This window comes from Ochotona princeps, chromosome 2 (genome assembly GCF_030435755.1).
Source record: "Ochotona princeps isolate mOchPri1 chromosome 2, mOchPri1.hap1, whole genome shotgun sequence".
NCBI classification, from domain to species: Eukaryota; Metazoa; Chordata; class Mammalia; order Lagomorpha; family Ochotonidae; genus Ochotona; species Ochotona princeps.
The window spans coordinates 165,100,616-165,114,620 of record NC_080833.1 but is presented as its reverse complement, the minus strand read 5'-3'; the positions used below and the strand labels follow the sequence as shown (position 1 = coordinate 165,114,620).

The 14,005-nt window shown below is 42.3% G+C and overlaps 1 protein-coding gene across 3 annotated transcripts in view; it reads right to left on the bottom strand.

Annotated features, from left to right (window-relative positions):
* Positions 1-14,005, bottom strand: part of TDRD5 (tudor domain containing 5) — a 52,725-nt gene that overhangs the window by 17,934 nt on the left and 20,786 nt on the right. For all 3 annotated transcript variants that reach the window (XM_058660732.1, XM_058660733.1, XM_058660734.1), the window contains 3 exons: positions 6,850-7,003; positions 4,029-4,237; positions 1,408-1,628 (listed from right to left, as the gene is read on the bottom strand). In XM_058660732.1, the coding sequence (XP_058516715.1) occupies positions 1,408-1,628; positions 4,029-4,237; positions 6,850-7,003 (584 nt within the window). The remainder of the gene's footprint in view (positions 1-1,407; positions 1,629-4,028; positions 4,238-6,849; positions 7,004-14,005) is intronic.

The window sequence follows — 14,005 nt, the reverse complement described above, 5'->3', positions numbered from 1 at the left end:
GGTCCCCTAGGTGGGTGCAGGGTCCTAAGGTTTTGGGCCATTCTCTGCTGTTCTCCCAGGATACAAGCAGGGAGCTGTATAGGAAGTAAAGCAGGGGTAACACAAACCGGTGCTCATATGGCTGCCTGGTGTTCAAGATAAGAGGATTAGCCAATTGAGCCATTGTGCCAGGCCCTCATGAATAAATCTAAAGCTACTGAAACACACACATACACTGTGTGTGTGTGTGTGTGTGTGTGTGTATTCCTATTTATGGTTTACATGGTGTTTACTAACAAAGGACATACTTTCAGTAAAGAAAAAATACGTAATTTACAGCAGTTCTCAAAGTACAGTCTGCAACATCTTGGGACCCTGACACTCAGGAAGTTCATGAGATCGAAACCATACTTTCTAAAATAGTGCTAACACAGCCCCCGCCCTGCCCCTGTGCTGCCGCCCACACCGTGGGAGACTCCAGGCAGTGCCAACAAGTCTGCGGTCAGTTACTTGTCACTGCCATGCACGCACATTCAAAAGAATGATTTTAACACAAGAGAGTTTATGGGAAGTTCAATTCTACATCATAATTTATCCTTCAGACTTAAAACTGTCATTTGTCAAATTTTTACACATGAACATTCACAGCTTTTTGAAAATGGATTTGAAATCCTCTTTTTCCAACTACATACTGTGCAAAGCCGGATGCTGCCACACACATGTTAACAAAAACCACAATCATTAGTCCCCTTTTCTGTGGGTCTGATTTACCATATGATTTCCATCATGGTACAGAAAAAATCCCAGGAGTAACTTCTACATTTCAGGTCAGACACTGTGCTGGGAGTGTGATGACATCTCCAGCTGTCCTGCTCTGTCCGGCCAAGGACGTGCACCACCCTTGTCCAGGCTGTATATGCTACCCACCTAAGAGTCACTCCTAACAGTCACAGCTCAGGTTATCACACTACCTTCTAGTATAGCATATTATTGTGATTGTTTTATTACCAATCACTGCTCATCTATTACTATATCTAACTCATAAATTAAACTTTTAGCAGGTATATTTGTATAGGAAAAATAGCACCAAATATTTACATGTCAAATGCATCCATATGGTTTGGGCCAATCCAGTTTCAGACATCCTCCAAGGACCTCACATCCACTGGGACGTGCACTGGGGACCTCAGGGTAGGACAGGAATTTAATATCTCAACAGATTAAATGCTAAAATTAAAATCCAACTTTCCTCTATTAAGTTAAACAGAAAGCTGAAAAATTTCAAACAATGCTATTCTTCCAATTTTTTCCAAAAATTTGATTTGTGCTAACACAGATTTTAAAGAACAGATTTCTATATGATAAACTGTGACGGAAGTGGCTTGTGAGCCTTTAATTGGAGGGCGACACACTGAGAACAGGCCCTACCTCATTTCAATCATCATGTCTTCAAGCAGCTCTGATGAATCCCTGCTGTAAATTCGGATGTAAAACTGACTAGGAGAGATAATATATTCCACAAAGACCCCCACGAGGGTGCTGGTGTCCAGTGGTGGGAGTCTGCATAATTTCTTTTCCCGTACAGCATCTGGTGGAATATCATGATTTGCCATTGCCATGTCAGGCTGTGGTTTGTTTATTTCTACTTGCTACAACAAAAAAGGGGGGGGAGGAGAAAGCATATACACACAAAAAAGCAATATTAAATCTTTGGGTGACAACTCAGATATATGACAACATATATATCAAAGCATATAAGGTGATTTTTAAAGCCTCATGAAAAATGAAATTAGAAGATGAATTTTGATGCAAAAAAATCTTTGAAATTCATCTTTTTTGTTAACCTAACATGAATTTTCAAGAGCTTTCTGAAGATTTCCTACACATGGGTTTCGTGAATAACCTTTATCAGTCACTTTAATTACAATTAATTCAGAAACTATAAAAATGAAGATTCCTTGGCTCTAACAGTACTAGACAAATGGGCTCACAATTTAAAAACCTTCCCAGGGTCGGCATTTAGCAGAGATTAAGTCACTGTTTGGGATGCCTGCAGCTTGTGTTACACTGTTGGTTCAAGTCTTACCTATTATTGGCTTCCCGTCCAGCTTACTGGCAACACACCCTGGCAGGTGGCAACCAGCTGCCCATATGGGAAACTGAATTCCAGGCACCTGGCTTTGACTTGGCCTGCTTTCTGTGTTGGATGAATTAGGGGAGGAAACCAGTGGATGAAGACCTAACTCATTTCCCAAATAAGATAAAAGTAAATTTTTAAAAAATTGCTCATAATTAGAATATACACTGAGGGCCAGGCGGTGTGGCCTAGCAGCTAAAGTCCTCGCCTTGAACGCCCCGGGATCCCATATGGGCACTGGTTTTTATCCCGGCAGCTCCACTTCCCATCCAGCTCCCTGCTTGTGGCCTGGGAAAGCAGTCGAGGACGGCCCAAGCCCTTGGGACCCTGCACCCGCATGGGAGACCTGGAAGAGGTTCCTGGTTCCTGGCTTCAGATTGGCGCAGCACTGGCCATTGCGCTCATTTGGGGAGTGAATCATCAGACGGAAGATCTTCCTCTCTGTCCCTCCTTCTCTCTGTATATCTGACTTTGTAATAAAAATAAACAAATCTTCTAAAACCAAGAACATACACTGAAATATGGAAATAATTAAGAAATATTATGTAACTGTCCTATGTAAAACTGGCAACACAAAACCTCAGCTATTCATGAACTATGGTGAGTTACCACCTCATTCAAGCTTTACCAACAGTCAAATGTAACTTTAAGGAATGGACTGGATTTCAGACTAGTGCTCCAATCAAACAAGGATTCTTAAATATTCTTATGCTAAAATACGTAATTTTTCTCTAGGCCTTTCCATTGTCCTCCGGAAAATATAGCCAGCTCTTCCGTGAAAGAAACCAGGGAAGAGTAAGGAACCTCCTAAAAACACATCAGGTCATGGGGGATGCAAACACAGGAAGGCAGAGTGGAGTGTGAAGGTGCAGTTGAGGAGGGTAGGGAGGCAGTACCAGGAGAGAACTCCTCAGCTCACCCCACACGAAAAACCATGGGGACCGAAAACCAGTGATGTCATTACCAGAGAACTACCAAACCTCAAAACCACCTGAACACTTTAACACAGGACATAGGAAGACCTAAATGTAGAAAAAGAAATAAAATCCAGATGAACCCAAGAAACACTGCCTAAGGTGTCTCTGGGCTAAAAATTTGGTCTCTAGGATGCATTTAGAATCAAGAGTTTACTAAAAACCATTTTGGCTCAAAGAATCGCTGATTCAGTTACTTTTCATAATGCTGAATTTCCAGTTGCCAAGCCTTTTTATTTATTTTTTTAAACTAACAGAAATCTATTTTCCCAGTTTTGAAGGGCAGAGGTACAAGATGAAGACATGGTCAAGTTTTCGTTAGGGTTCTCTCCAGCCTGCTGTTTCCACACATGATCTTTTCTTTCTCTAAGCACGAACCCCTGGTGTGTTTATATGTCTAAACTTCCTTATCTTATCGGGGACACCAGTCAGACTGTATTAGGGCCCCAACGGCTTCATGCTATTGGAACCATTTCTTTCTTTTTTTTATTCATTAATTACATTGTATGACATGACACAATATCATAGGTACTGGGATTCTCCCCGCTTCACCCCAAATCCTTCCCCCATGGTGAGTTCCTTCACCTTGATGCATAACCACAGCTCAGGTGGAACCACTTCTATACAGGTTCTGTCTCCAAAATATAATCACATTCTGTGACACCAAAGGTTAGGACTTCAACCTCAGAATTCTGGGAGAACACAGTCCAGTCACTAGTAACAGGACTGCCCCTGTGGACCACTGTTCTCTTCTGCCCAACGCCTGAAAACCATAGCTTCACGCATTTGGCATAGTTCTGCTTTATTATGGAGAGAGAACAGATATGCTACCAGATATGCTACTGGGAGCAGAAAACTGAAACTTCATTTTTAAGCAGAAAACGGATCCAAGTTTTCCCATGCAGCCCACGTTATGCAGGTCTGCGCTTCTCACTCACCAGCTGTAAGGGCTTGACCACCATGTTAGGCTTCTTATAAACTTTCTCCTCCGGCTCTCTCTGCTCCTTGGGAGGACAGTCCCATGCAGTCTCTTTGGTAGCAGCAGTAGATAAGAAATTTCCAGAGGAATTGGAGGTACAAACCTTGGCTTCTGTATTCTTATCTGATTGAACTAAACTTGAAGTTCTGTCTGACGAAACAGCTCCATCTGAAATGGCCAATAGAGTAGCCTAGGCATATATGTTAAAGTAACTACATGACTGCTACTAAGTAAATTCTAGTGCCCGTGCTAGCCAGACAGTGACAAATGAGAAACCAACAGAGCCTTGCACACATTTCTGTACAGATAAAGAAAGTTGCAGATGAGAAAAAAAACCTTTATTTTTGCTTTTGTTTCGGGGATGGGAGGCAGCTTATGGTCTAGAACATGGCTGTATTTTTTTTAACATCCTGATTTCAAATTATTTTTTTCTCAAACTATGTAGTGAACACTCACTATTGTTTAACATATAAACACATGTGATGACTTAATATTCCATAATATGCTACCCTAATTTTTATGGAATTCCTAGGTCAAATTTACTTGCGAATGATGACAAGAGGTTGGCCAACAAAAAGTTGGTACATTAAATGAGACTCTTAGTCTTAGATGGACCCATCTAAGTGGCTCTTAAACTACAAATAGATGTTATTGTAAAAATATCTATCACGGGCCCGGTGTGATGGCTCTTTGGATCTTTACAAAAACATACTATGTTTTTTTTTTTTTTTTAAATTGGAAAGTCAGATATATATATAGAGGAAGAGAGACAGAGGGGAAGATCTTCCGTCCTCTGATTCACTACCCAAGTGGCCACAACAGCTGGAGCTGAGCTAATCCAAACCCAGGAGCCAGAACCTTCTTCTGGTACTCCCACGAGGGTGCAGAGTCCCAAAGCTTTGGGCCATCCTCGACTGCTTTCCCAGGCCACAGGAGAGAGCTGGATGGGAAGCAGTGCCACCAGGACACGAACTGGCACCCTTATGGGATCCCATCACGTGCAAGGTGAGGACTTTAGCTGCTAGGCTACTGTGCTGAGCCCTGGTGTTTTTAAAAATGGTAAACATGGAAACAATCTAAATGGCCACCAACAGAAAAATGGTTAAGTGAATTAGAACACTGCATGAAAGAACGAAGTGTGGTTTAAAGAGATTAAATAGGGCCTGGTATAATGCTTCAACTGACCAAAATTCCCTCTTCGAGTGTCGGGATCCCATATGGGCACTGGTTCTAATCCTGGCAGCCCCACTTCCCATCCAGCTCCCTGCCCGTGGCCTGGGAAGGCAGTCGAGGACGGCCCAAAGCCTTGGGACCCTGCACGTGTGTGGGAGACTCAGAAGAGCTCCTGGCTAGGGATTAGCTTAGTTCCGGCTGCTGCAGCCACTTGGGGAAGTGAACCAATGGATGGAAGATCTGTCTCTCCTTCTCTTTGTAACATCTTCCTCTGCAATAAAAACAGAGATCTTTTTTTCCCACAAAGACTAAATAAACTTGTACATACTAACATGGAAAAACATCCACTTATGTAAAGTACAGAAAGTACTCATACAGGAACTATGACACAGCTCTTTATAAGATAATTAATAACCGAATACAGAGAAATCCAGAATATATACAGAAAAACCGTTAGCGCTGCCTACTATTTGTAGTGGTAGAACTGTTTACACAAGCATATGTTGTCTTCTAACAAAAATCTAATAATAGTTACACATAAGTTGGAAAACTCTGAAAGACTATAAAAAGATTATAAATTTTACTTGAAGAATGGCAAAATGATGGCAAATATTCAACTTCTATTTGTATTATCTGTTTTTTCAAATGAACACAGGCTACCTTACTAATCATAAAAATCAATATTATCTGTGTTCTAGAAAAAAAAAGCTGCCCATTATAATCACCTTTGGAAGCTTTTAAAAATACACGCATCATGGTAATTCAGATATCATTGGAGAGACTGAGGAAAGGGATTTATCTCTGTATTACTTCCAGTTGCATGTGGATCTGCAACTGTCTCCGTGAGCAGACAGAAGCCTTGCAAGGCCCCCACGCAGCAGTGTGGGCTGCACCTGAGCCCTGCTACAGTGACTGGCGCTTCTAGAAGCTCCAATGCTTGCAGGTAGCCACCTTCTTGGACTTTCCGCCCTGCATCCCAGCTGCTCCAGCAGCTGCCTGAAGCATAGAAAGGCACAGTTAACGAAAATTAAGTGCCTTGAGTGTCATGTGGTATTCCTGGGTGGGTAGAGAAGCTGAAAAATGATAATTCTGGAAAAACTGGTAAAAGATGAACCATGTATGGAATTTAGTTAATGTATCAATCCTAAATTTCTTATTTCTGACACATATTTTAATATCAGAGGAAACTGGATGAAAAGACTATGAATTCTGCACTACACTGTAATTTGCACAAATCTAAATTTATCCTCCAATGAAAAATTAAAAACGTTCACAAGAGCGGGGTCCTGAAATGAACCTACTTATCTGAATCTCCATGTATTTCTACATAGTTTTTAATGCAACTTTAATGCACAAAGTATCCAACTACCAAAACAACACTTCACAAAGTTTACTTCCTTTAGACTTATTCAAGAATCTGGTAAGACAAAATTCCTTCCATGCAGTTAATTTTTACTGATACAAGTTAACATTATTATGTGACTACCTGGGGAAAGGGGTCATTATAAATCATTTCATGTGTGACTGATCTGTGTGATCTGCTTGCCTGATGGGATTACAACGAGCAGCAGGATCAGAGCGTTTCTCCACCCCGCCCCGATACTCACCAGGAGGCGGAGGTCTCAAATCAGCATCAAACACTAGTAAGTCTTGTTCTCCTTCCCTGAACTCAACATGGAGAATATCACTAAGAGCTCCAACAAGTTCTATTACATTGAGGAAGCCCAATTTTTTTAGTGAAAGTTGTTCTTTAAAAGTTACCTGTCACACACACACACACACACAAAAATAGAAATTAGATAAAAATGCCAGACAGAACAGATATAACAGATGTCCTTGGAAAATAATTTGTATTTCACCAAAGTAAACTGAGTGTTTCCATACAGGTATAATGCAAATCAGACCAGTAATCTCTTATGCCGGCATTAAGCTCCCCTTCAGGTACGTGCTAGGTTCAAGCCAAGTCAGGGGACCTTTACAGCTCTCTGTCAAAATGTGTGACTTTGATGAGGCAAGCATGCTCTCATCTGCTCATTCACTTCCCATGTTCCCTCAGTAAGCATGGCAAGAGGCACTGAAGTTGGGAGCCAGGAACACAGTCCAGGCCTCCCACTGGGTGGTGAAACCCAACAACTTCCAGTTATCACTGCTGCCTCCTAGGGTGGGACTCAGCAGGAAGCTGGGGCTGGGAGTTGAAGCCAGGTATACCAGTGCTGGATGTGGGCACCCTAACGGTTAAGCCGACAGAAGGCTCATACAAAAACAAGCAGTGGAGGAAGGGGGAGATACACCAAGTCACAAAGATCAAACTGTTGTCTCTATTTTGAAAGAAAATACAGAATTCATTACCATTTCAACATACAGACTGTTGAAAAACATTTCCTTTAATTTTATTTATTGTTTGATCTTACAAGTTGAGGTAAATCAGTAGTGTCTGTCAGCGTATTTCCTACAGCATACAGTTTGATTTTCTTGTCTTGGAAATGAAGGAATGCCATGCCAAATAAGGGTGGTAGAGAATATATTTGTGATAGATGGTTGTATTGCTTTGGTTTAAGGTGCACAAAAAAAGTTTACCCTCATTGATCAGAACTACCATTAAAACACTTCTTAACTTTCACCTTCCAAATGAAAATAACACAGCTGAGCTCATCTGAAGCCAGGAGCCAGCAGCTTTTTCTCAGTCTCCAGTGCAGATGAAGGTCCCAAGGCTTTGGGCCATCATCTCTGTTTTTCCAGGCCACAAGCCTGGGGCTCGACAGGAAAAGAGGAGCAGGTGGGATACGAATCAGTACCCATGTGGGATCCTGGGGCATGCAAGATGAGGACTTTAGCCACTTGGCTGGCACACTGGGCACTAAGCCACATTTCAAAGGGTCATTAACATCACATCTAAAGGGGTCAGTACTGTGGCACACCAAGTTAAACCGTTGCTCATGACGTTGGCATTCTCTATGGTTCACCTACCACATGCTCCCCTTCCGACCCAGCCCTTTGCTAACAGCCTAGGAAGGCAACAGAAGATGGTCCCAGCGGTTGCCCCCCACCCCCAACCCGCATGGAAGACCCAGATGAAGCTCTCAGCTCTGGCTTGGCCCAGCCCTGGCCACTGCAGACATCTGGTGAGTAAATCTGAGGACGGACGACCTCTGTATCTCCCTCCCCCTTTCCCTCTCTGTAACTCTGTGCTTCAAATAAATGGTCACCTGTGAACACGCCAAGGGAAACTGGCACAAGTCAGCTGGCATCTCTACCTACTTTTGAGTACACCACACACAGGCAGAGCTCTTGTCCTTTGTCAGCCTCATTAACAGTGTCTTTACCTTCACCCTCTAAGTCATTGGCACTAGGCACACAATTCAACTGGACCTAGGACTAGGCAGGAGAGGGCTGTCTAAAACGTGTTACTAATTTTTTAATAGGTAGCTTTTGTACAAAAAGTTTAAGAAGCAACCAACAAAAGTGAAGTCTCTATCCTTCTCCCACCTCCCCAAGTTCCTTGCCAGTCATCAACCATCACCCTCTTGGTGTCACCACTTCTATTAGCTTCTTGATTCATTTTCCGGAAAATGTCAAAATGTGAATCTGCTGAGACTGGATTATACTGTATGTATTTTTTTCGGTTACTACAGAGATAATTCCATATTAATATATGAAACAGTCAAGTTTGCTTTGCAGTCTGAGACTCGGTGCTTCTATTGAACTCAATTTATTGAAATGTAAGCAGTATTTTATCTCAAAATCCTTTTAAGCTTTCTGCTTCATAGACTGCCAACTACACGCAATGAAGAAAACGGTCTATTTATATCCCCTCTCTCCTTACTGTCCTTCTACCCCGACTTCATTTTCTATCCTTTCTCCTGAGGTTTTGAGATTTCCTCCAAATTCACAACTGGCCCCAAGGCTCAGTCTGGTTCATCTTTAATCATTCCAAGAGGACCGTCTGTTACAGCTCTCTTTCCAAGGGATAGAAAATGTCTGGGTGCCTCTGTTTCCATGTTGTAAAGATCCTGACCAATGCCCAGGTCAGTTACTGTGCTGAGGATTTTCATACAGTGATATTTTAGCTGTATCACTCATTTCCCATTACGTGTTTGTACAGATATGCTTCCCTTCAAATGGCTCAGATGTTTCAGAGCGGAGGCCAATGCGCTCGACCTTAACTGAAGGGAAAATACAGAATGTTTCAACAGTCATGTACAAAATAATTAAAGCCAGGTGCCGTTGTGCGACACAGCAGGAAGAGCTGCTGCCTGCAATACCGGCACACCATACGGGTACCAGTTTGTTTCCTGGCTGCTCCACTTCCAACCCAGCATCCTGCTAATGGCTTGGGAAAAGAAATGGCAAAGGAAGCTTGGGTCCCTGCCAGCAATGTGGGAGACCAGATGTGGTGCCTGGCCAGCCCCCAGCCCCTGTGGCCATCTGGGAAGCACACCAGTGCTTGGTAGGGGTTTCTCTCCTTCCCTGACTCTGTGTAACCCTACCTCTCAAATAAATAAATTAGGGCCAGCACTGTGTCACAGCAGATAGAACTACTTCTTTCAATACTAGCATCTCATACAGGTGCTAGTTTAAGTGCCAGCTGCTCCACTTCCAATCCAGCCTGGCGCAAACATGCCTGGGAAAACAGCAGAGAGTGGCCAAGACCTTGAGCTCTTGCTGCCTATGGAAGAGATGAGAAGTTCCTGGCTCTTGGCTTCAGCCTGGTACACTCCTGGACACTGTGACAAACTGGGGAGTGAACCAGCAGATAAAAATTCCTGTTTGTCCATCCCTAGTACTCCCTCTTTGTAACTCTTTCAAAACAAATAAATCTGGAGGAAAAACTCAAGCCATAATTCCTTGGGTGTCAACATCTCTCAGCTACAAGTGCCCTAAGAAACGAATCAGCTAGTGTTAAGTTTGCAATTTAGGATTTCTGCTCACAAAATGAACATTATTCAAAAACCAACTACTGCGGAAACCCCCTATTGAAAACCTTTCCAACAGTTGCCTTAAGGGGCACTATTTAGGGCTACCCAATTCAGTGTCTCTGAACTCAGTTCTTTAACAAACAAATGCTATTCCTGCGACCTCCATGTCAGTCATCAGAGCTTCACTACTGCATATAACAATCACCATTTCTGCACATATGCTCTTTATAAGAATTTCTATTTCTGAAACTTCTGTGAAGACATATTACAATTACAGTAATTCTGTGCATCCACTCTGATGGTACACGACTTTCCTTTCATATTCTGACAGCACGGCAACTTACATTAATTTTTCACCTGAAGAGCAGAACGACAGAGATTTTCCACACACTAATGCATCCTAAAACTGGCTGCAACAGCCAGGACCTCTGAACTCCATCCAGCTCAAGCGCCTGGTCCATCGACTGCTGGCTCTCAGGGTGCATTAGCAGGAAACTGGACCAGAAGTGTGGATGGAGCAGCTGGGACTTGAACTAGTACTCCAATAACCAAGGTCAGTGTCCCAAGAGACCGCTTACCTAGCTGAGTTGTAAGTCTTGCCCCTGTTAATTCCTTCTGAAATGTTATTCCAGCCTTGCGTTCTAGGGATCAATTTCTTTTCTCAGACACTGCTGGATTCAATACTACTATTGTCTAATTCATTCTTGTGTCCACTTTATAATAAATGTGACCTAATTTATTAAAATGTTTGAAGGGAGATAATGTAATCAGAATTAGGGCAAACTCTTTGCTTTTTTATGAAAACAAACCCGTATGTGATTAACCCAGTTTCTTCTTTAACTGTCTCAGCAACCACTGGTGAGACCACACGGGCCTGGAATTTTGGTTTTCTCCCTCCCTCCCTTAAGCAATATTTTCGGTTTTTATTTTTCTAAGTCACAAAACCCTTTTTGTTATGTTCAATTTTCTCCTTCAGCTGCCTCAGTTTGGTAATGTGCATCTTTTAAGGAATCTGACCATTCAGGCTGTCAAACGACAGGCACAGCTGTTACTGTACTTCCTTCCAGGCGTTTTTATTATCTTCAGTCTGTAGAGTCTATCATGACAAATTTGCTTTCCTTCCTGAAACTGGCCAATTTGTGTCCCCTTTTTCTTTTCAATCTTTGACTAACCAGTGGATTAGCTATTTGGCTGAGCACTTAGCTTTGTCAATATCCTCTTGATCGCTACTTAATGAATTTTAATCTTCATCATTTCCTTGTTCCAATTTACCAGTTTACTTTGCTGTTCATTTATATCCTTAGGTCCATGAGCACTGTATCCATGTACATGTAATGTATACACTCTATAGCATAAGCATTTAGAGCTACGAGTCCACCTTTGAGCATGACTTTAGCTGCATCCAAAAAATTTTCATGTTATATTCCCATTAACTTTTAACTGTAAAATATTTTCCAATGCCTCTTGTGATTTCTTCTCTAATAAAGTGTATAGCATTGCCAAATTTACGAATATTCATAGGGTTAATTCTTAAGTTACTGTGTTGATTTGTAAACTTGTACAACATAACTGGTTAAAACTTATCTGATGGCCAGCTGTATGGCTGACCTTGAAAAATATTCTGTGCTTAACTAAATAAAATATGTACTCTACAATTGCTGGTTTTAAAATTGTGCAGAAGTTAAACAGATCAAGGTGGTAAATACAGCTGCTTAGATTTCCTATGCCTTTATTCATTTTTAAAAAACTAAGTTGAAGGGGAATAACTTACTATTATATATTTCAAAAGAACTGACTATTCTTAAGAAATCTCTCTTCTGATAGGACACTATGTCCTGAATTTCACCTTATCCGATGTTGTTTCAGTCACTTTAATTCTTCTACGTTCACTGCTTACTTCTTTAATCTTTTACTTTGAACCAATCTCTGCCTTTTATTTATAATGCACTTCTTGTGGAAAGCACGATTTCATCTTGCTTTTCACTGCTATCACAACTTTTCTTTTTAGATTTATTTTCTTTTGAAAGGCAGATTTACAGAGAAAAAGTAAAACAGATCTTCCATCCAGTAGTTCACTTGGCAAATGGTCACAACAGCTGGAGCTAAGCTAATCTGAAGCCAGGAGCTTGCAGTTTCTTCTGCTCTCCTATGTAGGTGTGGGGCCCAGAGGAGGCTCCTGGCTCCTGCCTTCGGATTGCCTCAGCTCCAGCCGTTGCGGCTCACTTGGGGAGTGAACCATTGGACAGAAGATCTTTCTCTCTCTGTCTCTCCTCCTCTCTCTATATCTGGCTTTCCAATAAAAATAAATAAATCTTTAAAAAAAGAATGTGTATGAGGTATCCAGTTTCTCCACATTCTCACTGATATTTGCTACTATCAGACATTAGAAATAGATTATGGGTCTGGCGTGGTAGCCTAGTGGCTGGGGTCCTCGCCTTGCGTGTGCCCCGGGATCCATATGGGTGCTGGTTCTTATTTCGGTGTTCCTGCTTCCCATTTAGCTCGCTGCTGTGGCCTGGGAAAGCAGTCAAGAATAGCCCAAAGCCTTGGGACCCTGCACCCGTGTGAGAGACCTGGAAGAGGCTCTGGGCTCCTGGCTTCGGATAGGCTCAACTCCGGCCATTGCAGCCACTTGGGGAGTGAACCAGCGGACACAGGACCTTCCTGTCTGTCTCTCCTTCTCTCTGTATATCTGCTTTTACAATAAAAATTAATAAATTAATTAAAAAGTTACTCTGGGGTATATTTTTGAACCTCGGGTCGAAACACCTGGATCCCTCATCAGAGGACCTAGGTTCTGTTCTGGGCTCTGCCTCCTGAATCCAATTTCCCACATTTGTAGACTTTGGCAGGTTGCAGTGATGGCTTAAGTGAGTCCTATCACCCTTGTGGGAAAGACAGACGGTGTCCCCAGATCTAGCTCCAGCCACTGTAGGTATTTACAGAATGAAGCAGCACATGTGAGCTCAACCATCATCATCTAGCAGAGTGGGTAAAGCTGCCTCTGTGGCACCAACATCCCATAGGGGGATTAGTTTGAGTCCACGGGGGATTAGTTGCTCCATTCCCATCCAGCCCCTCCAGTAATCCACCTGGGAAAAAAGCAGAGGACGGCCCAAAGGAGGCCCTGCACTCACGTGGGAGACCTGGAAGAAGCTCCTGGCTGCGGCTGGCTCAGCCCTGGCTGGTGTGGTCATTTAGGAGTGCATCAGCAGGCTGAATCTCTCTCTCCTGAACCCTCTCTGTAACTCTGCCTTTCCAATTAATACATAAGTCTTTTAAAAAAACTTTATTCCATTTATATAACAGTACAAATATCTTTCCTGTACATAATTATTGGTTAAGAGCTATATTCTTAACTCTAATGAAGAAAAACATAAAATTTAACACAAGACACTTAAGTGTTAAAATTGAATTGAATTGATACTTAAGTGTTAGAATTGAATAATAAAATGTTAAAAAAAGTATACTAATACAATAAAAAAAAAAAAAAACCTATAGAATTGGAGGATCCAAGAAGCAACACAATTGTTTATAAGAAACATAAGCAGGGCCTGGCACAGTAGCCTAGTGGCTAAAGTCCTTGGTTTTATATGTGCCAGGATCATATATGGGCCCAGTTCGTATCCCACCTGCTCCATGTCACTTCCAGCTCCCTGCTGTGACCTGCGGAAAGCAGTCAAGGATGGCCCACAGCCTTGGGACCCCGCACCCACATGGCAGACCAGGAAGAAGCTCCTGGCTCTTGGCTTTGGAATGGCTCAGCTCTGGCTGTTGCAGCCACTTGGGGAGTGAACCAAGAGAGAGAAGTTCTTTCTGTCTCTCCTTCTCTCTATAAATGTGGCTT